Source organism: Aegilops tauschii, chromosome 3, assembly GCF_002575655.3.
Source record: "Aegilops tauschii subsp. strangulata cultivar AL8/78 chromosome 3, Aet v6.0, whole genome shotgun sequence".
Classification (NCBI taxonomy): Eukaryota; Viridiplantae; Streptophyta; class Magnoliopsida; order Poales; family Poaceae; genus Aegilops; species Aegilops tauschii.
Genome location: NC_053037.3, coordinates 346,548,238 through 346,557,145, shown reverse-complemented (window position 1 = coordinate 346,557,145; position 8,908 = coordinate 346,548,238). Strand labels below are relative to the sequence as shown.

Here is an 8,908-nt window from a genome sequence, read left to right as displayed (position 1 = left end):
AATTTAAATAAATTCTATCATGTTTGCATGAATTTCGTCCGAATGTGTTTATATTGCGGGCGGACATTTATGTCTAGCGTTGGATGCCATATCATTGTACCGCTCTGACAATGATGACGACATGGACAACGAAGAAGGTGCACTGTACCGCGGACGCGTCCAGATTCATTTGCGGACAAATACCGTGTTCGTTTTAGGGGATAGCATTGAAGATGCCATAAGTACTGCTAAAGAGCTTAAGTAGGTACAGAAATTCACTTTGGCACATAGAAGCATATGCTCCTGCCATTGAAAAATATATTTTAAAATGACAAAAATTTCCAAACACAAATTTGACACGTACATCTCAACATTGTATGTGCACACGCCAAATTTCATGAGAAACCGACATTTTATACGCCTTGTGTAAAAAAGACAAAATAATGTCTCGTGAAAAGCCTTTTTTAACACTACATTTTGTCTTTTTTACATGTGACACAAAAGTTGCCAGTTTTCCGCAAAACGAGTTTTTGTGCACGTAGAATGTCCAAAGATAGTCGGGCATCATTTTGACAGAATTTTGTGACATTTTAAAATATGTTTAAAACATATTTTAAAAACCAGGAGCATATGCTCCCATGTGCCAAAACGAGCCTGCATAGGTAGAAGTAAACGTTGATGTTCCGGGAAAAGGGTGTCAGCAAAAGAATGTAAAGCCGCACATCTTTCACTTAAGTCGCCTTGGCTCATCTCAGTCACTCATTCTCTGGAGCATTTTGCTCCACTCAGTGCTAGTGTTGTGTTTCTTCAGGTAGCAGTGAGTCTGTTCAGATCAGCTTGAGACAGGATAGACTATCATCATCTTGAGTTGCGCCTTGTCCTCAAGGCAAAGAAGATTGTGACATGGAAATGTATTTGTCCAGAGGTACCGCCCAACCAGAGTCTTGTTGCGATGCCTGATGCGTCTGTCCAAGACTGCCACAGCGCATAGGACTAGTCTTTTGTTTCTCTATCCTTCAAATGTGTCCTGTAAAATTTAGAGTGCACTCCAAAACGATTTTAGAGGCTGCCTTTTTGGGGGATCTGCATCTGCTAGCGTTGCTCTAAGATGGTGTCCTGGCAAAATGCTTGGATTAGAGCTACTATTGCACTTCTTTATATAACGAATGCCACTGGTTGCACAAGGATCACAGGTTATTTACATACTGGTGCTGGGTATATTCAGCAGAAGCCAATGCAATCCAAGGGCTCTCTCCTTTCTCTACCGAGCTGCGGAACCGGTGTGAATCCAAGGACATGCTGACTCTGATCTCTGCAGATGCCTATATTGAATTGAGGCTTCAATGTCGAGCTTGTGGTCTCACCTCACCAGGGAGAGTTCATTCTTCGCTGTACAATTCTCCCGGGCATAACGCTCCGTTCCATACTTCTAACGTGTTGCCTGCAAAGGAGAGAAATTCCAACTATTATGACAGCTAGCTACATCTAACCAGTAGTAGGTTCATATTCAGTAGCACGCAGGTCAAAAGGGACATTTTATGAGATGGAAACACATAAACACCCAGTAGAGAATCATACACCAAGCCAGTATTTCTTCGCAGTGTAGGGCCTGTTCGAGTGTGAGCACATGTGGCTCCAAAAATTATGAACAGCCAGTGTATGAATCTCTATGATTTACCAATGAGAATATTTTAGACAATGTTTTGTGAAATTAATTGAGATATCTCTACTTCGTCCAACCTTCGTTATATACACGCCCCCCTCTTCCCTTCTTGATTTTTTCCTCCCATCTCTGATTTTTCTCCCATTGACTTTTCCTAAAATAGAATCAATTGTCCCATGTTTTATTAACTTATACCAAAATAAAAACATGTTTTCTTTGGTAAGTCAAAAAATGAGTGATTAACCATAAGATGGCAGGTAAATCATGACAATTGCATACAAAAACTTACTAAGATTTTAGCGCATCAATGTAATAGTAGACGTGCTGTCACGGGCTAGAATGTTTATACTCCCATTGCAACGCACGGGCAATTATCTAGTAAAATTAGAAGTACTGATGAGAAATAGTGCAAGCTGTCAAAACTCAACCAGCTGGATTAGCATGTGCAAACAGTCAAGCGTATCTTTTCTCTTTATTATAGCATGAAGACCCAAATATGCAAGGATAAATAGTTTTCCTTACTGTGTAAGAAGCTTTGTAATAAAGCACTTCACCTCAACTTAATTTCTTGCTTTGGCAACGCGAAAGGTAATCTCTGGCTTCATTGAGATCTGTCACAAGAGTAAATTCAGCCGAGCAGTAAACTACTCCCTCTGTCCCATAATATAAGAACGTTTTTGACACTAGTGTAGTGTCAAAAACGTTCTTATATTATGGGACGGAGGGAGTACATTGCATGTTGGGTGTAACAAAAGGAAAATCTGGTGAACGTGAATAGCACCAGGAAGACGGCGGTAGTCTGGTTCTATTCCATCTCCATTGATGTCTTTGTGATTTGGCGTGACATATTTGCCAACTGTGACGACAATACCAGAACCATCATGAAGTTCAAATACTGATTGGATTAAGCCCTGCAATATCATACACTTGAGTTACATCTGAGAACGGACATACTATAAGCCTGTTGGTTATAGCAGGCATTGCCATAGGATGTGCTATTTTAGGTGGTTCAAACTTCAAACCTTGCCAAAAGTCCTTTCACCGACAAGAACAGCTTTGCAATTGTCATGAAGTGCTGAAGCAACCTATCAAATTATTATTAACTTGGTGAGATCCTACTACTATGATCTTTTATACTACCAGTGAGGCAAAAAAATTACTTACTATTTCGCTGGCACTTGCTGTCCTATTATTCACCAGTACCTGTGTGTCATAAGGTGCGGATGGACAGGTGAGATACAAATGAGTCTGAAGATCTGACTGTACCATAATAAATATATGGCATGACCTACTAAATTTCAGTAATCAACAAGTTAACTAGGGGACTTGCTGCAATAAGCCATTTATTTATAGTATTGGTCTGATTAAAAAGTATAAGTAAGAAGACCCATGGAGTATGGACACAGTTAAATCAGGAAATAATCTGCAACTCAAGGATGCTCACATTGACAAGTTTAGTATAGGAAAGTGTTTAACATTGCATTAGCCAGCTGAAGCTGCTTAACAGCTTTAATGTGGTAAGGACCGAGGAATATGTGGGTAAATGCTGTATTCAAACTTACACGGTTCAACAAAACAGTGAAGTGCGTCTGCTTGAGATTTCTTTGTACTACTAACTCTTGAAGCATTTCAAAATAGGTACATCACCATCATTAAAACATACCATCACAGGAGTTGTAACCAAAGGTCCACTGTCAGCAACAATTGTATTTTGGACTTGACGATCCCGGCCAGTAGTATAAATGACCTGAAAAACAATCCATTAAGGACATAAATATTTCACCACCAAAGTTCCATTAACAACATGAAACTATAAATAGAAATGCTTTAAGCAATTAAATACATGGCGCCCTCAAACTTGCCACTATGTACAGAAAGACTTTATGACTTTTAACAGTCTTTATCGAAAGCATATGAAGAATGGGAACTACTCCCTCCGATCCATACTAATTGTCGCTGGTTTAGTACAAAGTTGTACTAACTTAGTACTAAACCAGCGACAATTAATATGGATCGGAGGAAGTACTAACTAGAAGCCCATATGCATTGGCTATTTAACTAACTATTGGTCTGTTAAGGTTAGCAAGGATATCAATTTGATAAATGTTACTAGCTGTTCAAGAATGAGATTTTTTTTTTCATACAGAGCCTGCATTAGAGTTAGGCTGGTGACCAGCGGAAAAACATCAGGACCTAAAACCAGCAGTAACCACTATTTACCGGGTTTACTGGTAGCTACCGATTGCTATGTAAATGGCTGGTTTATGGGCCAAATGACACCATTCAATTCCTCCCATCAGTAGAATATATGCATTTTCCCTTGTATGCACGATACACACATCAAAATTAAAACTATAACCCAACAAAACCACATGCTGCTACATGAGCGCATGATTTTTTGTTAATTGAAAATATGAATCACCATGGTGATGGTGATGGTAACAACCTCTTCATGTTGTTAATGTTTTCAACTGCGGGATTAGTTTAGAATTTCAAATCATTAGTCCACATCAAAGAAAAACTAGCATGATCAGTTGTTTCCATGACCATGTCCCAACCAAGATTCATGAGCTCATGCATTGTACTTAATTCCTGAGTTACTGTTTCATGGAAAGTAAGCTTCTACTCAAATGGACATCAAAAGTTCCATAAGATTTTAAGGCCAGATTTAGAATACTCAAATTGGAGAACACCAGACCAAGGAAACCGCAGGAATAGTGCAATCCTATGGGAAACAAAACCAAACGAATGGTGCAATCCTATGGGAAACAAAACCAAACGAATGGTTTCAAATGGCTTTTTTGAAGCATACAAGAATTTGGAAAGTGGATTTTTTTTCTTCTTTCTATAACAGCCTTTGGAATGTCGGAATGGACCAAGGAACTACAATGGAAACCCTTCCTCTCTTCTACATATTGGAGGATTAGTATGAGCTCAGCTCAACCCCATTTTAAAGCATGACCGCTCTTTCTCACACATCTTCTCTCTACAACAAAACAAAGCCTTTCAGCCCCAAACAAGTTGGGGTGGGCTAAATTTGAAACCCATAAGATCTCAAAACCTAGTCATGGTTCATCTTCTCTCTGTAATAATTCTTTTTGTTACTGAAAAGAATACATGTAGAGCATTCAAATAGCTATCTTGTACATTTCAAGTGTCTTCAATTCCTCTAGGAACGTACTAGAATTGACATCTAATTCTTGTGTTTCTCCTAATCCTGCTTCTAATATTTCCAATGTCCCAAGCGGGCCCTTGTTGTCACCCAAATTTCCCCTATATGGGTCATTCCATAGGAACTTCAAAGCAATCCTAAGCTGACACTCATTCATCCCAGACACATGCATAGGAAAATCCAGTTCACTCCAAAATTTCCTCTACTTATCCTTCATTTCAGAAAATCCCTAACAGAATTTACTTTGACTAGTCATGTGGATAAATGCAAAGCTGTTAAAGCCATAACCAATGATCTAGCACCATTTTGACATGAAAATAAAACATATGCACCAATTTTATAAGGATTGCAGAAAAGAAACAACAAGTTAAAAATAAAGAAGAAGGTTCCATACCGTGTCTCCTTTGTTCAAGAAGAGCTTTGCAATCTCTATTCCAGCCTTCAAGATAAACATAACATCAGACCATGTAAGCATAACCCATCCAAAAAAGATGATATCTGGGCAGTTCATTTCTGAACCTATGTGGTGAGCCCCAAACTAGTTCGAGAAATTCACAATAACTCAAGAGCCTCAATAAGAAGAGAATACCCTACCAAATAACATTCAGTTCTAGGCTTCAAGCAGATTAAAGATAGGACATTCTAGCATTCAAATTTTGGTTCCTATACACCATCTGAGAGCAAGAAGTGACCTAATGAAGGGTGGTAATATAGTCTTTTGTATACATGCCTTTAGATATTGCGCATAATCCTAGAATGACATCTACTTTAGGAGCCGAGGGCATAATTTGAAAAGAAAAATAGCATACTTGCACTAGTCCACCAAGATTGTCCCTCAGGTCCAAAACAAAATAGGAGGCACCTGAATTTTGTAGACGTTTCAATGCTGCAAGAGACAGGTAACGTTAAAAGGACAAATCTTGCTTTAAATCAACAACAACAATGATATATACAAGACTACAACTAAGATTGTTGTAGTGTCAAAAGAATAACATGCAAGCCAAAGGTACTAAATGAGCAGAAACAATCAATAGTGCACATTCAGTTTGCAAAAAAAGGGAGGCAATATTTTAAACTGCGCGATGTTCTCAATTTGGATAAGGAAGAATTTAAATATTTAGATGTATGCAAATCAGCTCACTAGAATTAGACACTAGATAGCCATTTGCAAAACATAGTTATAAAAAAATGACTAGCAGATTTAGAAACGACAAGAGGATAGGGTGAACAAACCAGCAACACACCGCTGACCAAATCTTTTTTGGCCACTGCATTAAATTCTTTAATGTGAATATATCCAACAGATGAATTCTCATTGTCTCTTTTCTCCAAACGATAGAAAATTGGAGTACGAGCAGCCATCTGTCTTTGCACTTTCATTGACTCAACAGGACCACAGCTGTCATGCTTAACCTATATGTAATATTAAAAAAGAGTAAGATAGTTAGAAAATAAAGAGCACAAAGAGATGCCAGACAAACTCTTAATACAGTGGTCATAAGATTATTCGAAACCTTAATTGTAACGAAAGTTTCCTTTGGGCCTTGCAGCATGGACGACACGTCAAATGCAGATTTACCTCTTATATCGATACCATTGACAGACAAAAGCTCATCACCCTGATAAAAGATAAATGACCCGGAAGGATTAGGTGATGTGTGTGTATGATCTAATTTCATGCTCAACTAGGTCGTGGGATAGTCCCAGGCTCCCAGCAACCAACAGTAAAAATAACAGTGTTCTCTGATAACCAAAAGTGCATTTCCAGAATAGATGCTGTTTTCCCCTCAAAAATGCTTTTGATAATTAAAATGTTGAGAATAAGAGAAGTCATAATAGAACTTGTCATTTGTCCAAACACCTCAATACGCTTAATCTTTAGCAGTGAAACAAAAACAGCTAAAGCTGAGAATACTAGTATGTTCTATAGTGAAGTGCTTAGCACAAAAAAATTAAATAGATAGGGTCAGTTAACCCTCACCAAAAATAAAAGCTTTTGTTACTCCATAAGGTATAAGTAGAAACATTTGCCAACATTATTTCAGCATTTCGGCATCTTAAATTGGGAATATGTATAGTCAAAATCTGCCCATATGTAACTGCTCATGCAGTTTGACTATCTGCTAAGATAACTTTGTACAAGAAGTACGTGCCAGAAAATGGAACATGATCGGTTTGAAAACATTGTGATAAAAGCAAGATTCCCGTCGAAAAGGAAAGCAAACTAAATGCTTAGCAGTTGATACCTGTCTAACACCAGCAGAGTGAGCAGGCCCATCTAGTATCAATCCTAATACCACCAACCTTAAAGAACCATTGTCATCAGGAATCTCTCTTAAGTTCAACCCAATCCCCGTCATGTCATACTTCGACATCTTCGAGAACTTTAGCAGATTGATAACGTATGCAAAATTAGCAAATAAAAGCAATCAAAGATCAGCGGTGGGTAAAAACATTAAAACAGGAGTTTTGTATTACATCACTATGAAAGCAAAGGAGGAAAAAAACACAGGATGACATCACATTGCTGCAGTCTCTAAATATAGGTTCGTTAGGCCAGAGTGTGTACCATGTACCAAACATACAAAAACAATAACATACAGAGAACTCTTTGAAGATCAGCATGCATGACACTAGGACTTCCAGTACCAGGGCAGAAACAAATAAATTATTTTTTGGCTGACATCCAAGAGGAAACAGTAGATCTGGTTTACATCAACTTTTGCACATGTACTTGACGATATCATGGAACTCAAGTGCTCGTGGCATGCTAGTAACAATGCAAAATGGCCCAGGGAGAGCTTCTATTTCATTATTATCTAACAAAAGATGTAAAATGGATACCGTGGATCATGAAGGACAAAAGGTGATAACCTTAGTGGATTGGGGAGACAATAAACATCACTCCAAATTTGAGTCATGTTTCGCCTACTGAAATCAATAGCATAGTACAGTGCCACTTATAAATAACTTACATCTGAGGACGACAGGAATCTTGTATATGGATCACCCAGGCTAGCTAGCATTTTCGTGATGATGTCGTGGGCTCTAGAGCGGGATTTGATTGAACCTTGAAGAATATCTTGCTTCCGTTGCTGCATCAAATTAAAATTGAGAGACTCGCTATCACTCATGATAGAAGTGAGCGTTCTGGGTTTCTGGCTACAGTGTGCATTGAGACTTTATTGCAGCCATTTGAACCAACAAATAAAGTGATACAGAATCGCATCACGAGACAAATTTACCATCCACAGCTCCGGTGACCACGGGCGGCTGCCGGCGTCGGGGAGGAAGCCCTCGTTGACCACCTCCCACGCCTCCTCCACGAGCTGCTCGTTCGTCACCGCCTCGGCCTTCACCTCTACCTCCCTCCCGTCGTCCTGGCCGCGGCATATCTCCGAGGGCTGCTCCACCGCCGCCACAGCCGCCGCGTTGCCGGCGAGGAGGGAGAAGGAGATGGTGGCCGCCGCGGCCGCCGTGCGGAGGGCGGCAGGGAAGAGAAGCACGCACGGATGGGGCTTGGGCTTGTGGCTAGGGCTGGGGTTCGGGCGCGACTGCGGCGGCGGTAGCGGTGGCGCGCAGGAGAGTGGTAGCATTGCTGTGCTGTGCTGGCTCCACCTCCACAAGCTTCGTGCAGGGAGGGGGTGAAAGAGGGGGGAAAACACTTTGTTTTTGGTTTAGTGGTGGGGGTGGGGATGGGGGTTTGGAGCGGATGTGGGGATGGGGCTGGCCGTTGAACAGTCCGCCACGGCGGAGGTAGTGGAAGACGAATTTTCGGATTCCCTCAACTTCCTTTTCGTCAAAAAAATTAGGCTTTATTTTTTTGACATGACTCGCTGGCACCCGTTAGCCCGATAGTTATCCGGGGCACACACCTGAAAAAGGTGGTGGGCCCGATAACTGCTGTATAACAGTTACATCACCAAGGTTGCAACTTTACCAACCCACGGAAGCCCCAAAACGTTTTTCCTAGGGTTTCGAGTGGCACGGCGGCGCACGGGGCGATCTCGGGGCGCGAGTCTAGGGTTTGGTGATCGCCGGCTTCCTGCTACTTCGATTGTCCAGATCCTCGCGGCGTGCTTGCTCGGGGTGAT

General features: G+C 40.6%; 1 protein-coding gene across 9 annotated transcripts; it reads right to left on the bottom strand.

Moving 5' to 3' along the window:
- Window positions 1-372: 372 nt before the first annotated feature.
- LOC109732369 (carboxyl-terminal-processing peptidase 1, chloroplastic) lies at window positions 373-8,546 on the bottom strand. Of its 9 annotated transcripts, XR_002225393.4 has the most exons (16): window positions 8,060-8,546; window positions 7,790-7,909; window positions 7,061-7,198; window positions 6,329-6,433; window positions 6,059-6,227; window positions 5,624-5,700; window positions 5,209-5,253; window positions 3,306-3,389; window positions 2,807-2,845; window positions 2,665-2,727; window positions 2,424-2,553; window positions 2,165-2,253; window positions 1,932-2,017; window positions 1,720-1,796; window positions 1,186-1,420; window positions 373-1,095 (listed from the first exon to the last, which is right to left on the bottom strand). XR_002225393.4 is itself a non-coding variant. In XM_020291547.4 (13 exons), exons 1-12 carry the CDS (start codon window positions 8,408-8,410, stop codon window positions 2,198-2,200), a joined length of 1,377 nt encoding a protein of 458 aa, XP_020147136.1. In that variant the 5' UTR covers window positions 8,411-8,546; the 3' UTR covers window positions 1,113-1,420; window positions 2,165-2,197. The 9 variants fall into 9 exon arrangements, 3 of the variants coding, with proteins under 3 accessions (XP_020147136.1, XP_020147137.1, XP_045090777.1); XR_012205018.1 differs by lacking the exon at window positions 1,720-1,796 and having other exon boundaries at window positions 484-1,095; XR_002225391.4 differs by lacking the exon at window positions 373-1,095 and having other exon boundaries at window positions 1,113-1,420.
- Between the last annotated feature and the right edge of the window lie 362 nt (window positions 8,547-8,908).

Bases quoted from the DNA above. Each gene is read 5' to 3' on its own strand.
- LOC109732369 (XM_045234842.2), bottom strand. From the start codon at position 8,410: ATGCTACCACTCTCCTGCGCGCCACCGCTACCGCCGCCGCAGTCGCGC. The intron at 5,701-6,058 runs GTGTGTTGCTGG...TGTCTCTTGCAG, and splicing joins CAAAAAAGATTTGGTCAGCG to CATTGAAACGTCTACAAAAT. The intron at 3,390-5,208 runs GTATGGAACCTT...ATTGTTTTTCAG, and splicing joins TCTTGAACAAAGGAGACACG to GTCATTTATACTACTGGCCG.